This window comes from Desmodus rotundus, chromosome 9, assembly GCF_022682495.2.
Source record: "Desmodus rotundus isolate HL8 chromosome 9, HLdesRot8A.1, whole genome shotgun sequence".
NCBI classification, from domain to species: domain Eukaryota; kingdom Metazoa; phylum Chordata; class Mammalia; order Chiroptera; family Phyllostomidae; genus Desmodus; species Desmodus rotundus.
Genome location: NC_071395.1, coordinates 49,050,880 through 49,069,358, shown reverse-complemented (window position 1 = coordinate 49,069,358; position 18,479 = coordinate 49,050,880). Strand labels below are relative to the sequence as shown.

At 55.2% G+C, this 18,479-nt stretch overlaps 1 protein-coding gene across 9 annotated transcripts in view; it reads right to left on the bottom strand.

Annotated features, from left to right (window-relative positions):
* Positions 1 to 18,479, bottom strand: part of CRTC1 (CREB regulated transcription coactivator 1) — a 58,368-nt gene that overhangs the window by 13,512 nt on the left and 26,377 nt on the right. For 5 of the 9 annotated variants that reach the window (XM_045195712.2, XM_024560932.3, XM_053910865.1 and 2 more), the window contains exons 2-10: positions 16,197 to 16,313; positions 14,971 to 15,018; positions 13,415 to 13,552; positions 12,361 to 12,422; positions 10,361 to 10,455; positions 8,109 to 8,194; positions 6,302 to 6,342; positions 5,612 to 5,832; positions 885 to 1,018 (exon numbers count right to left, since the gene is read on the bottom strand). In XM_045195712.2, coding sequence (XP_045051647.1) covers positions 885 to 1,018; positions 5,612 to 5,832; positions 6,302 to 6,342; positions 8,109 to 8,194; positions 10,361 to 10,455; positions 12,361 to 12,422; positions 13,415 to 13,552; positions 14,971 to 15,018; positions 16,197 to 16,313 — 942 coding nt within the window. The remainder of the gene's footprint in view (positions 1 to 884; positions 1,019 to 5,611; positions 5,833 to 6,301; positions 6,343 to 8,108; positions 8,195 to 10,360; positions 10,456 to 12,360; positions 12,423 to 13,414; positions 13,553 to 14,970; positions 15,019 to 16,196; positions 16,314 to 18,479) is intronic. The other 4 variants (XM_045195713.2, XM_053910864.1, XM_053910868.1 and 1 more) reach the window with 2 other exon arrangements.

Here is an 18,479-nt window from a genome sequence, read left to right as displayed (position 1 = left end):
GCAAGAGGCAACCGGTTGATGTTTCTCTCGCACATCGATGTTTTTCTCCCTCTCTTTCCCTCTTCCCTTCCCCTCTCTCTAAAAATAAATAAAATCTTTAACAACAACAAAAAGAATGAACACAATGCTTCTCAAACTCTTCCAAAACACAAGAGAGAACACTTCCTAACTCATTCTATGAGCCTCAGTTGACTTAGATGAGAAGAATCAAATTACTGAAATAAGAAACGAAAATAGGGACATTACTACCAACTTTACAGAAATAAAGGGTTATGAGAGAGTATTATTACTATGAACAGTTGTACAGCAGCTCACTGCATGACCTAGATGAAACGGACCAATTCCCAGGCACACACAACCACCAAAAAAGCAGACAGAGTAAAATTACAGAAAATTGAAAAAGAAAACATTCTAAAATTTTATTTTGGCCCTGACCGGGTAGTTCAGTTAGCTAGAGCATCATCCCCATGTGCCAAGGTTGAGGATTCAATCCTAGGTCAGGGCACATGCAAGAATCAACCAATGAATTCATAAACGGAACAGCAAGTCATGTTTCTCTCTCTCTCTCTTCCTTCCTCTCTCTCAAAATCAATCAATAAAAATTTTTTTAAAAGTAAAAATAAACATTTTATTTTGGAAAATTCCAATCAGATCCTAAAGAAGAGAATAATGAAGGATACACACTCACACTGGAACAGCTAATGTCGGAACAGCCCGTGATGGCAAAGGGGTTCCAAACCACTGATTAACGCATTTCCCATGTGCTTGAAAAGTTGACAAAAAGCCAAAAATTCTGGGCTGTTTCTACAGCCCCTATGGAAGGAGCAGGAGGCCTCTTAGAGAGGCAGAGCTGGGATGTCCCCCACCCCACTGTGCCTTCGCACCTGAGTGATGGGTGACAGTGGGGAGAGGGTGGGCGACACCTGCTGGGCCTGCTGCCGTCGTGCTTCTGAGCTCAGGGACAGTGGGCTGACACCGGCCGGGCGGTGCTGTGGTGAGGAGACTGGAGTACTCATCCCTGGAAGAAAGGAAGGGTGAACATGACTCCAGCCTCCAAAGGGCCACTCACACACCCACAGTCACTGCTGGGGACAGCTCAATCACTAAGACAGAAGCCAGTGGGCATGTCCTGATTGTCAAACTCAGGGTACCTTCTTCCTCCAAGGTCCTGATACCCTGACATTTGGGCCCCCAGCTCTTTGTGGTCTCTATTCTCCTTCTAGAATCCCATGAGGACCAACACTCTCCATGCTGACCCTGTCATCCCTCCAGGAGGGGTGTGTACTGCAGGCCCTGCCAGGGAGAACTTCCCTGCCTCTGGGTTGCCACACAATTGGCCCCTGGATTGATATGTCATGAGGCTGGTCCAATGAGACCCTGCCCTAGGACTTTTGATGGAACTTTAAGAAGAGAGCCCAGAGCTCTGTGTGTGTGTGTGTGTGTGTGTGTGTGTGTGTGTGTGTGTGTCCTTTGGCTGGAACAGGAAGGATCAGCGGAAGAATGAGATGAGAGAGGCAGCACCTAAGCCCTGGATATATAGCTATACTAGCATTTCTTCTGTTCTGGAGACAACTGATCTCCTTTTTTTCCTAAACTGGCTTGGGTTTTGGTTAGCTTCAAGCAAGTCAATCCTGCCTGATGTTGTTTCCTCTGGACCTTCATTCAATGCACATGCCCCTTTCCATAACTGCTCCTTTGGCCAGACCTCCTCAGCCCTGGACCTGTGTAACCGGAAGCTCCACTAACCCCCATCTCACTTCCATGTCCTTCTCCCCCGACCTGTGTATTCTCCATGCTAAAGCATCAACCTCTCTGGGATGCCTAACCTAGAAACTCAGTTATTTTTTATCTTCTTCTCAAACCCTCATTTGTGATGGAGCTCCTGCCAGGGACTCCACATTGTGCCTTCCCTCTCCTTGGCTCCTCCCCCAGCAATCTGATCCCTGGATACATCTGTTGTGAAGGAGCTGAGTGAGGTCAGGTTCAGTGTGGCAGCAGTTGGGGCCTGTCGGGTTATCCTGGGGCCCTGTGCCAGGGAGGCAATAGGCCTCCTGATGCCAGGAGAGCCCTGAGGGCCTGGCTACTCCCCCAGACTCTGTTTCCTTGTCTTTGAGGTGGAGATGATACCAGCCACCCTTGCCAGTTAACTGTGAGGCCCTAATGAGGTTGTGAGCTAGCTCTGGAGAGTCTGGCCCACAGGCAAGGCCAATGAAGGTGCCTAACTCACCCAGGAGAGCTGGACTCATCCTGCCAAGGGCACCAGATCAACCTTGTTCCAGCAGGTACGATGACAGGTTCATAGGCCAGGGGGAATGCACCCAGCAAACACTGAGGGAGATGATGGGCAGCCTTCTCTCTGCCCAGGGCAGCTGCATGCTGCGTCATCCACGTGAGGCGAGCCCAGTCATGCCTGCACTTCCCCTTGGATGCCCTGGTGGCTCATCTTGGCTGAGCACTGTGGGGGGGCCTGATGCCGTTGACTGCTCCTGAGGCAGAGCCCAGGGATCCAATTTCTGCACAGACTGTGGGCCCCAGAATCAGGCTGCTCTTGACACAGCGATGTCAAGGGAGGCACAGTCAAGAGGCCTGGACAGGAGTCCAGGAGACACCTGCTCACAGCACACTTGGAGCAGGTACCCTGGGCTGTTCCCTCTTCTTCTCTAAGCATTCAATACTTCACGGGTCCAGCAGGAGTGAGAGGAACAGTGGGGTGACAGGGACAGGTGGGACTGTGGCAAATAGGAGTGCTCTGGCCCATCTTGAGACATAGGACCTTGACCCACTGCTGCTAGGCCTTCTGATTCAAGAGAAGCCAGTTATCCAGATTTTTACACGCACTCTCCTGATGTTGAAGTGTCTATTCAAAGCATCACGCACACAGTTGTGGGCCAAACAAAATACACCATTGGGCTGAATTTGGCACTTGGGCTGCCAGCTTCTAACATCTGCCCTGAATACAAAGGCGTTTTTGAATCCCCTGTTGGATTGCAGAGCGAGCTCCCGGCCTCACATGGGGGCCGGGAGGGTGGACAAATGCCTTGCTGTTGAATTCCTTTTGGCAACCTGGATCGCCTTTGGGAAAAGGAGTGGGGCCAGCTAGAAGAAAAGTCTGGGCAGGCAGGGAGAGCTGCCAGGGGAGGACAGGCCAGGTGGCAGGGGTCTGGCCCAAGGCACGTAAGCCCAGAGTGTGGGGGCAGCCGGGTGCAGAGCAGTGCCAGGAAGGAGGACCCGGGCCTGTTGTCCTCCCGGGTCCCAGTGGACAGTCAGGGAAACGACTTCAGCAAATGTGGAAGGGGACAAGAGGAGCCACTTTCTCCCTGGTGGGAAGGCCTCTTCCTCCTCTAAGGCTCACATTCTGACTGGCGGGAGGGCTGGGTGGGGGAGAAATTTCCACATGTGCCAGAGGCTGAGGCTCAGCTTGATTTAAAATGCGCCTGGAAAATGAAGCCCCTGCCAGGTAAGCCGCTGGTGCAGCAGGTTAGAAAACAACCCAACGCATGTCAGACATCACCGGCAGATACTGGAACCGGGTGGCTGGGGTCCGCCCCACTCCCACCCCAGAATCCCCTCCCACCTGCCCCCTAACTCAGGGTCTGCAGCTTTCATACATGCCTGTTTTCCTGTGCTTGTTTAGACTCTGCTCAGGTTAGAAGTACACGGGGCCCTTGGGTGGAAAGGGTGATGATATGGAGGCCGTAGTCATAAGTGGGGGAAAATGGGGCCAGGAAACTGCAATGTCAGCACCAGCCAGGGAAAGGTGGGGGGCACCAGCCTCAGAGCTGACCTTCCAATTTCTTCCTTTGCACAGGGCAATGTTTGCACTGCCGCCCACTGGTCTCTAGGGGTCAAGGGTCTCAGGCTTCTCTGAATCTGCCCATTTGTATTTGGGTCTTCCCTGAGCCAGGCTGGTGCCCTCTGCTCTGTGGTTGAGTCAGATGGGCACAGGGCCAGGAGTGTGAAGAACACAACCTCAACATCATCAGGCTAGAGTCCCACCCCTCTCTTCAGCACCTGGCCTCCACTGACTTGTCTAACCTGGGAACATGGCGCTGTCCTCAACATACCTCACCTTCCTAGGCCATGTGGACACCAGAGCCAGGACTGACTCTCCTCCACTCCCCAAATCAACCTGGCTCCCAAGCCAGCCAATTTCCCCTGGAAATCTCTCTGCAGAGTATCTGATGGGCCCTGCCCTGGTCCAGGTGCTGCCTGCCCCCCGACGGCCTCTTCTCCCAGGAGTGCAGCAAACATGACTTTAAGCATGGGGTTCTCTCAGAAAACACTGCATGGCACGGCCCACCACACTCGAAGTGATGAGCAGGTGAGCACTGGCCATTCTGTGGCACTGGGCAGGTTGGAGAGAACACAATGTAGTGCTCTCACTAACCACCGAGTCCTGATACCTGTGGGCTCACAGAGGGGCCCCCTCGGCCCCTCCTGCCTGTCCCACCACCAGGACTGCTGGGGGCCACCCTACCTCCTCCCTGAATGCAAAGCCACACACCCCACAGTTAACTCGGTGCAGAGGTTACAGTGGGGTTGCAGGAGAGGCCCAGCCCAGGGTGCAAAGTAGTAACTCAAGGTCAGTGTAGAAAAGCAAGTCTGTGTGAGTCTGGGTGGAAGGTGTGGGCAGAGGCCTCACTGAGGGGAGGAGGTGTGAGCAGAGATGGGACAGGTGAGGGGCCCCCTGCTGCCTAGAGGAAGGAGAGAAGGAGGACGTGCAAAGGCCCCAAGGTGAGCTAATCAACTGGAGAGGAGAGGTGTAGAGGGTGGGTGATGAGGGGCTATGCAAGGTCCCAAGCAGAGGAGTGCCATAGACTGACAGCTGTTCTGGGTGGAGAAGAGGTAGGGACTAGGCAAAGAGGGGTGGCAGCAGGTGGGGGCCCTGAAGGGTGAGGAGGGCCCAAGTTGGGCTGGGTCTCAATGGTGGGGCTCACGAGACATGCCAATGGGGCAGGGTGGGCAAGGGGACAGATGAATGAGGAGGACACCTGCAGGTTCCTGGCCTGTGCTGCAGGGGACAGTGCTGTTGGCCTGTAGGAGGAACGGGGGAGGGGGGGGGCCGGGTGCCAGGAAATATTGAGATGGGCGAGGGCCGCAAGGGTCATCCCTGAAGACATGACCAGGGAGAAATGAGTGTGGAGCCTGGGGAGGGTGTCAGGCTAAAAAGTCCCAAGCATGCATCTACAGTGATCTAAGGGAAGGGAGAGCCTGCCTTTGCACAGGGCAATGCTTGCACTGCCGCCCACTGGTCTCTAGGGGTCAAGGGTGGGAAGAGTGGGGTCACTTCTCCACCTCACTCTCTGAAGTCCCAGCACTCCTCAGAGCCACTGTCCCATCCCTGGGGGCATCATGAGCCTTCCCACTAGCGGGCATTTTCCCAGGCTGTGCCCTCTGATACCTGGGACACCACTCCCCTTGGGGTAGCCTGGTAACACCAAGCCCCCACGCTGGGCTCTGCTCCCACCCTATGCCCAGAATTTTGGAAGTGACCCTGCTCAGTCATTTGTACACACACACACACACACACACACACACACACATGCACGCGGTACTTGCCAGACAGTGAGCTCTGCCAGGGAAGAAAGCGTGCTCACCCTCCCAGCCTTACCCTGGCCAGTGCCACCGATGCCCAGGTGCGTCAGGTTGGCAGTGAGGTTGCCGGTGCTGCTGGAACTGCTGAGAGCGGGGAAGGTGGGCTCCTCAGGGTCCAGCGGGGTCGGGAGTGGGGAAGGGAAGTGGATGTTGGTCAGGTCGGGCAGGGAACCCCCAGTGTTGTGGGCAGCAGGGATCAGGGCTGTAGTGTTTTCCTGGTCAGCAGATGGAAAGATGCTAGGAAAAGGCCAGACACGGGGATGAGCTCTTGAATTGTGGCTGCCAGTTCCCCAGAAGCTATGACGGAAGTGGGAAGGGGCTTGCAAAAACAGTAACAAAAAAAACCCCAAACCCCTAGCAGGCGCAAAACAACATCCTGTGATTGATTAGATGCTGCTATGCTCCAGAAACAACCATTAGTCTGAATCTCCACTTCCTAAGTGGGACCTTAGGAAACAGCCTATCCCTGTAGGGACAGGGGATGGGTAAGGGTCTTCCTTTTGCCTGGGGACAGGGTGTGTCTAAGAGATGGGAGCATCCTCCACAGCAAGCCTTGCTGGGTGGCTGCCAGCAGCTTGGCATCCCTCTTGCCTGGACTTGCAGTAAGCAGCTGGGAATTTGCTGGTGGGGGGGTGGGGGGGTGACAGGTCATCAGAGCAGCCCCTGGTGGCCATAGGCATGCAGGGCAGGTCCCATTGTGACTTACTTGATTCCAGGGACCTCACAGGACTTGGGCCTGGACCCTGTCTGAAAGAAAAGACAGCAGAGGCTGGAAGCTTCTTTACAGAATAGCTGATCTCCCCAAGAGGGCCTAGTGATGCTCAAGGAGAGGCAGGTTTATGGGGTCCCAGGGAGTCTTGCAGATGAAGAATGTCCTTGTGGGATGGTGAGGGTGGGGGGTTGTCCCAGACATGCTTGGGGCAAAACCAAGAGTTAAGCAGAGAGGGTCTCCCTGTGGCCCCTCCAAGGTCACTCTGTCTGCCTGGTAAGGTGGCACGGTCCAGGGCTGATATGATGCCTTGTCAGAGCTGGCATCGGAGGGGATCACTTTGCCTGCTCTTTAAATCTCAACCCCTCAGGGCTATGCCTGGGCTGTCAGCTACTAGCTCTGAAGCCAGCCCACTGGAAACCTGGGTGGCAAGGGCTAACCCCTCATACATTCCTGGAGCAGGGCAGGGAGGAGGGGTGTCTCCAGGGCAGGGACTGCCTCTGCTCAGCATCTGTCTGTCCACCCCCAGAAAGGACATCATGTGGGGAGGCCTGAGGCGGTGTGGACTGGTTGCCCTAAACACAGAGGCTGCCGCTCTGCCCCTCCGTTTCTGACCCTCCTTCCTGTGGTGCCTAGAACTGTGATTCCTACGGGGACCTCAGTACTCCACTACTTGAGAACTAGAACTCTGACCACCCTGCAGGCTGGCCTGGGAGAAGGGGTCCCAGGGAAACCCTATCCACAGTAAGACCCTGGTTTTTCCTGTAAACTAGAGATGTTATCAGCACTGGAGATCTGCAGGCTCCAGGCCAAGCCCCTAGACTCCCCTTCAAAGACAAAGCAGGGAACTCCCTTCCCATAGCAGCAGACGTGACAGGACAAAGCCTGGGTGCTGACAGGGGCTCACGTTCCCTAAATCCTGTCTGCCTCTGGGGCCCTCAGGTAGACACTCCTGCTGATGTGTTCTTTAGGGATTAGCAGACAAGAACGTGGGCTCACTGGGGAGGGCTGGGCCGGCCCACACACACACCCAGTGAGGAGGGAGCGCCTCACTGGCAGTGGCTGGGGCGCCTGAGGGGGGCATGTGACCAGCAGGCCTTGAGGAACTGGGGTGGAAGGAGTTTCTACCTGGCCACCAGCTGCTTAATTCAGGGAGTAAACATTCGCTTCATTACCAGATTTTTTCAAAGCACCTGACAATGACTTTCCAAAGAGTCTTTTCAAAAGCATTCCACGTAAACAGTATTAAGCACTCACCCATCATGCCCAAGCTGCCCCCAACAAGTCCAGTAAAACCCCCATACTGACACCCTACCAGGGGTGTGCATCATTTCACACAGTAGTTAAAAGGAGTCTCCCAGGATGCTGGGCTCTCCCACCCTCTTCGCACCCCCAGGAGGTCAGGGGGTTTCCCCAACACTCGCCACCTTCTTTTTTTATGGCAGTACCACATTCAGGCGCAGGCAGGGCCCTTGACGTCCTGTCTCATCCTTGTGCAGGGCCCATGCCAATCACTGTACTGTCCAACGTTAGTGTACGTGCTGTAGAAGCAAGCGCGGGCTTTATTTAACCCTTTATATGCTTTTACAAGTGTGAGAGGCCTGTGTTCGTGTTAAATCGGCTGAGTTAGGGTTTCCAACTCTGAGTTAGGGTTTTCCTTCTGAGTTAGAAGGAAACTCTGAGTTAGGATTTTCCTTTAGGGAGAAGGAAGCTCCCTCAATATGTTCCTTTGTCATCTTTGCCCAGCTGTGCTTAAAAAAAGATCAAGAAAGAAACCACTTACAGAAAGCCCATAGGCTCTTACCTTTTTGGAGTCCCATGCTTGCTTGGAAAGGTTCTTGTCCGTTTCTGACGTGGTCTCCTCCATTCCCGGGACTGTGAGCAGCAAGACTGGAGTGGGGTATGGGGAGGAGAGTCAGAAAAGGCGTCTCTCTGCAGCTCCCTGGTGGTACCGGGAGGGCATTTCCCTGACATACAGTGACTTCTGCGGATTGTACTAAAGTACAAAAAGGGTTTCATTTTTTTTTAACGATTTTATTTATTTATTTATTTTTAGAGAAAGGGAGGGAGAAAGAGAGGGAGAGAAATATCAATGTGTGGTTGCCTCTCACGCACCCCCAACTGGGGACCTGGCCCGCAACCCAGGCATGTGCCCTGACTGGGAATCGAACCAGTGACAGTTTGGTTCCCAGGCCAGCACTCAATCCACTGAGCCATACCAGACAGGGCAAGGGTTTCATTAAAAAAAAAAAACCAACCTAAAAAAAAAAATAAGTCAGGAATCCTGTGACTTAAGCTCTATAACTAAGGACATACAACTCAGCCTCCTAATGGGGCCAACTTGGGCCTTGGAGGCCTAGGACTACAAAGAACAGCTGAGAAATTCTCCCCGCCTCCTGTGAGTGGCCACTGCCCTGTGGACACCTGCCTTTCCCTCTTGGGCCATCAGCACAGTGTCACACCACTCAGCGTCAGCTGGGTTGGGTGGATCCACCATGGTAGCTGAGGGCCCATGAGTTAGTTGCAATGCCAGTCAGCCCTAGAGGAGGGGAGGAGGGGAGGGAAGGTCTGAGAGACTGGATGGCTATCATTTGAGGCCATGAAACCAGATGCGCCTGAAGTCCCTTTTGCTTGGACCTTTTGGTAACAGTGAGGTTAAATACTTTCCTGATGAGACCCAATTTCTTCATTGCCTGTTGGAGGTCCAGTTTTTCACTGGCAACAGAACCATAATGAACAGAGCCAGATCGGTTAATTCCTCCTTCATGAAACCTGGAGGGGCCAGGCTGGGGGGTAGGAGGACAGCCACACTAACCCCCAACACCATTACTGTCTAGGCCTCTCCTAGAGGAATAGGGACAGGTGACATACCTTCTCTACCCCCACCCCAAGGCCAAGTAGACTCTGAGCTGTCAGGGATTCAAGGCTTGCAGCTCCCTTCCCCAGTCACAGAAAGTCCTGCCTACCCCAAGAGCCCACATTCTTGGGAGACCCACCAGGGAGATGGCCACCTCAGAACTGCCCCCCACTCCTACACAGGGAACAGGAGGGAAATGCCAGGCACTGTGTCCCTGTCACCTCTGAACATTTAGAATCCTGTTATTACAGAGGCAGTTCCTTCTGTGATCTCACGCTCACTGCCTGATAAGCTAGGGTCCCAGGAAGACGGAGCACAAAGAGGGTGCCGCCCCCCTACAGAGGTACAGTTCTGGTGGGCAATCCTTCTACCAGTAGAATCTCCCTGGTGTTTACAGGCCTACCCAGTGAGCTGCTAATAAAAAGTGAGCATCTGGGCCTTAACTGTACATGATTAATTCTCTGGTTTCACTGTCTTGGGGCAGGTAAGGCCCCTAAGGGGTTTCCTGGGGCTGTCCTCACAGCATCACACTCCCCTCTCTGGATGACGTTGCCCCAGTTTTAAGATGGCGTGTGCTCTCCTGGAAGGTCCCAGGGACGCTGCCTGTGCTCAGCTCCGAGGAGGAGCTGGGGGCCTGGGCACAGACCTGCCAAGCTGCGGGGCTATGTACACGGCCATGTTGGAGAGGGGGATCTAGGCAAGAGCTGGGAAAGAACCAGCCCCTTTCTCACCCATCAAGGCCAGGAAGGGCCCAGGGGCTGTGGCAGGAGGGTTCTGAGCAGCAGAACCAGGATGTGGTCCAGTGTGAAGCCCTGGATCAAGCTACATCTGAAGTTGAACATCTAGCTCTGGTCTGCTGGATGGCAAACGGATAACTGCCCCTTTTGCTTGACCTTGCTGCCACCTACATTTAAAAGAAAGGCCCCCAGACTGCGTGGCCATGACAAATCCACGAACAGAAGGCAATGGGTGTTTGCAGGTGCTGTTTTTTCTGCCTAGAAAACTCCTACACTCTCTTCAAAATCCAACACAAACAGTGACATATATAAAGATTCCCTGGGCCCCTCCCCTTCTCCCACAGTACCCACTGAGTCTTCCTTCGCAGGTCTGTCCTCCCCTGAGCTGTAGCCTCTGGGAGCACAGGGGCCACCATTGGACTTGCCTGACCCGAGGAAGACACCCACGCGCCTGGTCCATACCTCTCTTCTGATGTGCATCCTGGGACCCACCCGTAAAGGGCTCTGGCTGGGTGGGCGTCATTGTGCTCTGGTGCAGGGCAGAGTCAGAATTGGTCCTGGGAGAGAAGGAAGACAGTAAGCCCAGGCTCCAAGGGTGACAAAGGGCAGTCCTGGCCCCCTGTGATCCAGGACATGCCAGATGGGACAAGGAAGAAGTCATAGGCCATTTTTGTGAGCTGCTGCATTTCAGCATTGTTCTCAAAAGAACAGCAGGAATAACCGTGACCATGGTTTTCATGCGCAAAGCCTGTTTGCAGCAGAGCTGTCCCTCTGTAGTAAGTTGTCCCTACCTGTCCCCCATCCCCTCCCACCCCCACCCTGCCTACCCCATGCACTCTCAGTTTTAGGGAAAGGACAGAACCTTCCTGCTCAAACCCTCTGGAGAGGGGGCCCAATGGTCCCACAGTGGCCAAGCCTTATGGGTACTACAAGCCCCTAGCCTGTCACTGGGTCCCTTTTGGTGACAAACACCAATGAGCAACCCTACCCTCTGGGACACTCAGTTACAAACCAGGTGTGACAGACAGGAAAAGGAGGCAGCGACTTAAGGCTTCTGAGAGAAGGCAGCCCCTGGGTGTGAAGGGAGGTATAAGGGAATGGCTTGGGGAAGGATCTTGCTTTAATCAGCCCCAATGCTGCTGGGAACTCCACCCTCTGCCCCAGGGCCAGGGTCACCCACTCTGCTCCCAGCAACAAGTGCCTGGAGGGAGGTGTTCCCAACAGCCCTCAGCTGCCCAGCACACCATGGGTGACCAAGGGGAGCTGGGTGGACATGAAAACGGCAGGTCCATCAGCATAGCTGGCAATTTGGGGGTGAGAATAAGCCGCACACCCCCAATGGGATGTCCCAGATACTGAGAGTGAGGTGAAGGAAACTTAGTTAAGGGAGAAGAGCAGATTAAAAAGGACCAGGTCAGGGCCAGCTGAGCAGTGAGGAACCAGTCGGGGTCCTAGCCCCCCACCAGCTGTGTGTCTTTGAGCAAGTGTCCTGACCTCCGATGCTCAATTTTCTATCTCTGCCAATGGGGAGGACGGCACGCATTCCACAAAGCTGTGTGTTGTGTCGGTTAGTGTATGTGATGGTTGAATAGGGCCTGATATATGATAAGTGCTTGGTGGAAATTTAATTATGTTATTGAATTAAACATCATATTACATATTGTAGTATATACATATTTATTTTTAAGTTTGCTTACTTTTGGTCTTTTTTTTACTGAAATTACATACACACACATTTTCTGTGTATGGTAAAGTATGTGTAACATAAAATTTACCATTTTAATCATTTAAAAAAATGTTTTTAAAGATTTTATTTCTTTGTTTTTAGAGAAAGGGAAAGGAGAGAGAAAAAGAGGGAGAGAAACAGCAATGTGGGAGAGATACATCAATCAGTTGCTTCTTGCACACTCCCAACCAGGGACCTGGCCTACAACCCAGGCATGTGCCCTGACTGGGAATAGAACCAGCGACCTTTTGATTTGTAGGCCAGTGCTCACCACAGCAGCCAAGACCATCTTAATTGTTTTGAAGTGTGTACTTCTGTGGCATTAAGTGTATTCACGTTGGTGTGCAACTTATATTATTGTAGGGATTTATATTTATTATCTTAGACCTTTATAAATGATAGCATTATGGGTGGTTTTTTCCCTCTTCTAAGTACATTTATTTATTTTCCTAGTCTTCTAGCAATAAATGTATAATACTTTTAAAACCACATTTTCATGACCATTTAGCAATGTGGGAAACCACAGCATTAAATGAAAAAAAGCAAGCTATAACACTGACTATCCAATATAATCCCAACTTCACTTAAAAAAGAAAAGAGCTGATTTCTAGAAACTCCCGGGTAATTAATTTTGTCATTTCAAAGTGACTACATGTTGGTCTTCCAAGCACAACCAGGATGAAAGTTTGGTTTTGTTTCCAATGAGAGGGCTGGGGGCTGGCTCTGGGTCACTGACCTTCTCCAGCTGGTATCCGAGGGTGGTGAGAGGTACACAGTACCGTAAGGGCAGCTGTCCGCTTGAGTGTGAGTTAAGGGGATGGCGCTGTTGACTCAGGCCCCACTCTAGACCCAGAAACCTGGTGGCCAGGCTACTGGGAGCCTGCAAACAGCTGGGGCCGCAGGGCGGGAAGGGGGGGCCCTTTCCTTCCTGGCTGTGAGTGGCCCCAGGGGCAGCCCTATCCACCTAGCACTCAGCACTTACCCCCTGTGAGCGCACGTGCGGGCTGCACCCCTTCCAAGAGGGGCCTCAGCCGTGAAACCGGGGCCCATGGGGGCGGCGGGGAGTCTAATTCAGATGACCCAGGTCATGACTCTTAATTCTCGGCTGATGGGCGGATCCTGGGGCCTGAGGGCTCCGTCTGGGGCCCAGCTGGTCAGGCTCCCCCAGCCACGGAAATGAGAACCAGCAAAGAACAGGCTTCTCTGTTCTAGAAAGCAGGGGGTCCCAGAGCAGCACTTAAGACTCTGGGGGGTGGGGCTGGCTGGCTGAGCACCAAGAGGTGGCTGAGCTGGGGGGGGACTCCTGACCATCTCTTTGCTTGGCCGAGGTGCAGACGGGAGTTTTGTGTGTTCAGATGGAGTCTCCCTTGGACCTGTCTGGGTCTGGCTCAGACCGCTCAGCCCCACTGCCTTGGCTGGTCTGTCCTCCACGTGGCCTTGGAAGGGGTCCACCAACATGGCCTTGATGTGTGGTCACCCTGCTCACAGCCTTCCTGGGCCCCACTGTCCAGCCAGGAGTCCAAGTGCAATGTGATTCAGTATCACCTTCCCCAACTCTCACCACAGGCTGCATGCTTCAGTAGCCACCTTTGCATCCTTGTTCTCTGTGTCCCTCAGTCCCCATCTAGCCCCAGGCTCTTCAGCTTGCCTCACTGCCTCCTCTGGGAAGTCCACTTGGGAGGCCCCGATCCATCCTCAGAGCTGGTAGCTTCATTAGTTAGATGAACTCAGGGTCCTGCAGTCACCAACAGGGCCCAGCCCCCAACCCAAGTCCTCTGTGAAAAGGATATCTGCCGTCCGTGTTTGTCCACTGACAGGGGCCGGCGGTGTGGGGAGCCGAGCCGGCCGCGCTCCCGGTACACTCTGTCTACCAGCCCATGGTGCCGGGTAGTCCGGCTGGTGTCCAGGCCTGAGGACTGGAAGGGTGTCTGGGGGAGGGGTAGGAGCCAGCATAGGGAGAAAGAGATGGAAAAAAATGAGAGAAACCCAAAATGGTTATCAGCTGTGGCCTGCCCCCAGGATCTGACCTCAGGGCCCTCCACTGCCAAGACACTCTCAGCCACCATGAGGCAACCTGGACAGGTTTCCTCCTGAGAACAGTGCCCGGCCTCCAAGCACTGTGGCCATGGGGGTGAGCTGTGGACCCCGGGCGCCACGGCGGCAGGCGTGCAGTGAGGCCAACATGCACGGGCCAGGCAGAGTGGCACAAGCTCAGGGCCGATGCCAGCCAGGGTGCCAGGGGTGCAGATGGCCTGAGCAGCACCCTCCCCCGCTCAGCCTCACCAGGTGCAGATAGGCCCCCGCCTTTTCTCTCGGGCCTGGCTGGCCTTCTCTTCCCACCTACGTCATCCCTGGAGGGGCTGCCAAGAGACAGCCCGGGGCTTCTAGCCGAGGATATTGAGGGGCCCACCTGGCCAAGTGCTGGCTCCCTGGAGGTTCCTTGTTGAGCCTGGGGCTGTTCTCAACCTAGAGCCTCCAGAGCCCTCCCTTACCATATCCCAGCACCACCAGCCAAGTGCAGGTATTTTCCAGGGCCCTGGCCCATGGTTGGCAGAATACGGCTTCCTTCTAGCACCTGGGGCTGGCAAGAGGCACCCCCTGCCAAGCCCTGATCCTTCTCCTAGCTCTATACCCCTGGGACTCCCAGGAGCCTGCTCTATGCCATCCCTGGCACCCTGGGGCTCCTTGCCATCTGACTGCAGTAAGACTGGCAGCCTCAGTCAGCTCTGGACACAGCCGGTCGCCCTGCATGGCCATCTGGTCCTTGGGTCCTCCTGTCTTCTCTGGGAAGCGGGGTAAAAGTGATTCCCTTCTGCCATGGTTGGAAACCTGCTCTTCCCCATGTATCCGAATACCTCGCCTGACATTCAGGGCTGACTGCTCTTCCAGAGTCTAGGACCCTGTCTCTCTCTGACCCACCAAGCACCCTGCCATTTGGGAGATGGCTGTGACTAAGAGAGGGAGGGAACCTTGCCATCCAGCAGGGACACCAGAGGGTAGGGGCCACTTGCCTCCTCTTAGATATACTTGGAAAGCAGAGGGAAAATCAAGGCGGCTGAAGCAGAGCCAGAGGCAGAGAGGTGCTCAGCCGGCTACAGCCCAGCTCACCAGGCTGCATCTAGGATCTGCACACGCACATGTGCATGTGGTACAGGAACAACCATGAAGCATTGGTGCGCATGCTCGAAATCTTGGGTTGGGGTCTCTCCACATGACCACACACACTTCTCCAGACATGGGGGTACAGAGCAGATCAGTTTCTGTTTGTCAGACAGACACCTCCTACCAGGCCAGGAGGGCAGCCACGCTGGGGACACCAAAAGCCTCAGCCCAGGGGCTCATTTACCAGAGAGACAGGAGCTGCTGCCAGGGCATCCCCCAGAAATCCGCTGGGCTGGAAATGCAAAGAACCGACACTCTGAGATGCTCTGGCCTCACCTGGTCCCCTAGAGCCCCAGAAGGCCCCTGCACCCTCAGCCCTAGGGGCTCCACACTGGCCCAGGTAGGGCAAGCTCAGGGTGTCCAGAGAGATGCTCTCCTCCAGGGAGGAAGGAATAGGAAGACAGAGGAAGGGGAGAGCTGGGAGCAGGGAAGCCCAACTCAGAAGTGCCCTGACGAAAGGTCAGCTTGAAAGCCCCAGGCATTTGTTCCAATGAGGAGGCTGTCTGAGGAGGGCCATGCCCCAGGGGCCCGAAGTTGAGCTAAGCAGACCCTGAGCCAGCCCAGGGGACCCTGACCAGTGGTCTGCTGCGTCCCAGTGGCAGTATCATGGAGGACTAGCAGATGGGGGGTTACTTGTGTGAGAGCTGAGCTCCTTGAGGGACCTGCCCAGGTTGCACCTGGCCTATCAGCATGTGGACAGATATGGTTGTTTCTGGGGCCCTGTCTCAGCAATGGGACAGAAGTGTAGCAGACCATGAACTTGTCCCTGCAGAGCAGACACCATGCTTGCTTGGGGTGGCCTGGCTCTCAGCGCCAGCTCCCCAGCCCACCTTGCCTCTGCTTCCACCTGCAGACCAGGGAAAGAGGCTGGCACTGCGCCCAAGTGGTGAGCCGTATCTCCTGCTATTTATGATAAGGATGTGCATGGCGGCTCTGTGGCCTGCGGGAGCCATGCTATGTAGGTCTCTGCCAAGAAACGTTTGCAGACAAGTGGGGTCAGGCCTCAGGGCCTCCTTCTGAGAACCGCTGGGCTTGCGGATTAGTGAGGCTGATGGAGCCAAACCCCAGAGGCCCTAAGCGGTTCCCGCTGCCGCACAGCCGGCCAACAGGTGTAGTGGCTGCTGAAACGCTTGAGGCCAGACTAAGGCCTTGCTGCAGGGTCTGCTGATGCTGACAGGGGACTGGCGGGGGGGCGGATCTGGGTGAGGCCTGGCCAGGCCATCCCAGGGACAGGAAAGGAGTAAGAGGGTGTGGGGCGGGAGGGCTGTGGCAGTTGTCTGCTGACCCCAGCTGTCTGCAGCAGCCATCACACACACACACGCTTGCCCAGAGTGGATGTGTCCCAGGTGGGAGGCCAGGGAAAGCTCTGCTAGGGAGGAAATGTGGGAAGGGGACAGAGGTATTGCTCACCTGGAAGGGCAGATCCACAGTGCCACTCCCAATCTGGTTCACATTGGGCAGGGACCCGCCATAGTACTGGCCGCGGCTTGGGCCCAGCTGCAGATACTGTGATTTCTGGAGCTGGAGCTGCAAGAGAGAAATCAGCAGCTGCAGGAGGAGCCGGGGAGCCCTCTCCAGCATATCCCGCAGAGTGCCACCCCCAAGAACCTGGAAGGGACTCAAGTGGTGGGATCAGTGGCACCAGTCACAGAGGGTGTGAGACCCCATGACTCAGATTCTCAGAGGAGCCAGGTATCCCTCCACCCAAAATGGCAGAATCAGAAACTCAAGGTGCCGTGGGAGGTCCTTCCCAGGACTTTGTGAACTTAGTCCCCTAAGAAGTCCCCTTCTTTGCTGGCTGACACTGCAGGTTTGTGAATGAGCGAGAGTATAGAACAGGCATGGAGACTGCAGCGTGAGGAGGAGGCCCCTCACCCACCCAAGGGAGCCATTTCTCATCGTGGCCGAAGACTTTGTTACTGGGGAGCAGGCCAGAGGCTGCGAATTGACGCCCGGACACAAGAGAAATCTTTCCAATAGCCTGAATCAGAGGGGCCGGCTCAGAAGCATAGCGCTGGCTTTCAAAGTGCAGGATGTGGACCCCGCCGGCAGCACACATAGGACTAGCAGGTCTGCCAGACCCTGCCTGAGTTCAAGGGTCCTGCCCAAAGCCTCCAGGCTCTTTCTGCCTGTCCCTCTGCCTCACCCTGGTTGAGCCTAGCTCTCATCTGGGCTGACTGAATTCCTGCATCGTCCTCTGCCCATCATTCAACTGGGGACTCATCCCCCCTCTGAACCAAGAGCTCAGGGCTCCCTGACCGGCAGCAGCTACCTCTGACCTGTCCTGGCATCTGCCTCTTTTCTCTTAAGCAGCTGATCCCACTTTTTGGGAATGACAGCAGATGCCCTGACCCAGGCAGCACGGCCTGCAGCCCATCATACCACCATGGGAGACGGGCGGTGGCTGGGCATGCGGGAAGGGGTGGTGTCACTCTCCTGGCTGGGGCGGTTGCTAGGGTCGACTCTGTATACACAACAAGGCCACTTGCGGTCCCTCACAAATAGCTCCTGGCAGCTTCCATCAGCTGGCCGCCCACACCGCCCTGCTCCCCAGTGACAGCCCAGCTTCCTGGGGGGCCTTGGACACTGGAGGGAAAGTGAAGCCCGGGAACTGGCTACCCGCCCAGCAGAGCACCTCACCCAGGTAAACAGCTGTTTCCTGCAAGCTGTGTGGAGCCCGGAGAGAGGCTGACCTCGCTCAGTTCCTGCCCAGGTGGTTCTTAGCATCTGAGGGGCCCGGCCCAGATCCCGTCTCCGACAGGAACAACCCACTATGTCCCTCCCCACTGTCATGAGACAAACAGGCCAGAGCCCCCACCCCTTCCTGATCACAGGTCACCTCAGACTCAAGACCCACCTCACACCCTCCTTGTGTCTGAGCCACATGGCAGGAGCCTGCCCTGCTCCCATCTCTAAAGAACCATGTGCCCCTATAAGGTCGAAGCCCCCTTCTGGCCCAGTCTCCCCCTCCAGTTTCCTCACCTCAGCCCTGGGCCCCTTTGTTTCCAGGCAGGCCCCTTACCGCTCCCCTCCCCCCACCCCTGAGACATCCTGTGCCCAAGCCCCACCAGGCACCATGTCCTTCTCCAGTGTCCCCGCCCAACACCCACTCCCCTACAGAGCCTTGTGTAATGGCAGCTTTTCTGGCCACAAGGGTGGGATCACCCAGCAAAGTGCCCTTTCCCAGCTTCTGTTAGTGCCCACGCCCCTGCTGGGCACATTCCCCTCCCCCCATTCTGGCAGTATCCACAGGGCTGAGCAAAGTGGGGACACAGGCAGGGAACAGGTGCCAATGGCCCTGGGAAGATGTAGTGTGACAGGCAGCCACTCCTCCAGGGCAGTACCCAGTCCTCAGTCCCTTCCCCCCACATTCCAGTGCCAACAGGATGCAGTGACACCCCCACTGCCAGCGCCCCCCCCCAGGCCCATCAGCAATCTCCATGGCAAATGGCAGGCCTTCTAATGAGCTTAAGGAGAGCCAGTGTGCTGAAGGCTGAGCTCTGTCCTGCAAAGCTAGGATGGACCAATGAGAAGTCATGTACTCTGAGTGGGACTCAGCTTCCCCCTTCACCACAAGGGCTTCAGTTTGGACCCTTGCTCTTCCTGACCACCAGGCCCCACCAATTGAGATGGTCGCTGCCTTGAGGCCTTTGCACTGATGCTGCCTCCTCCAAGAGGCTCTTCCACTAAGCT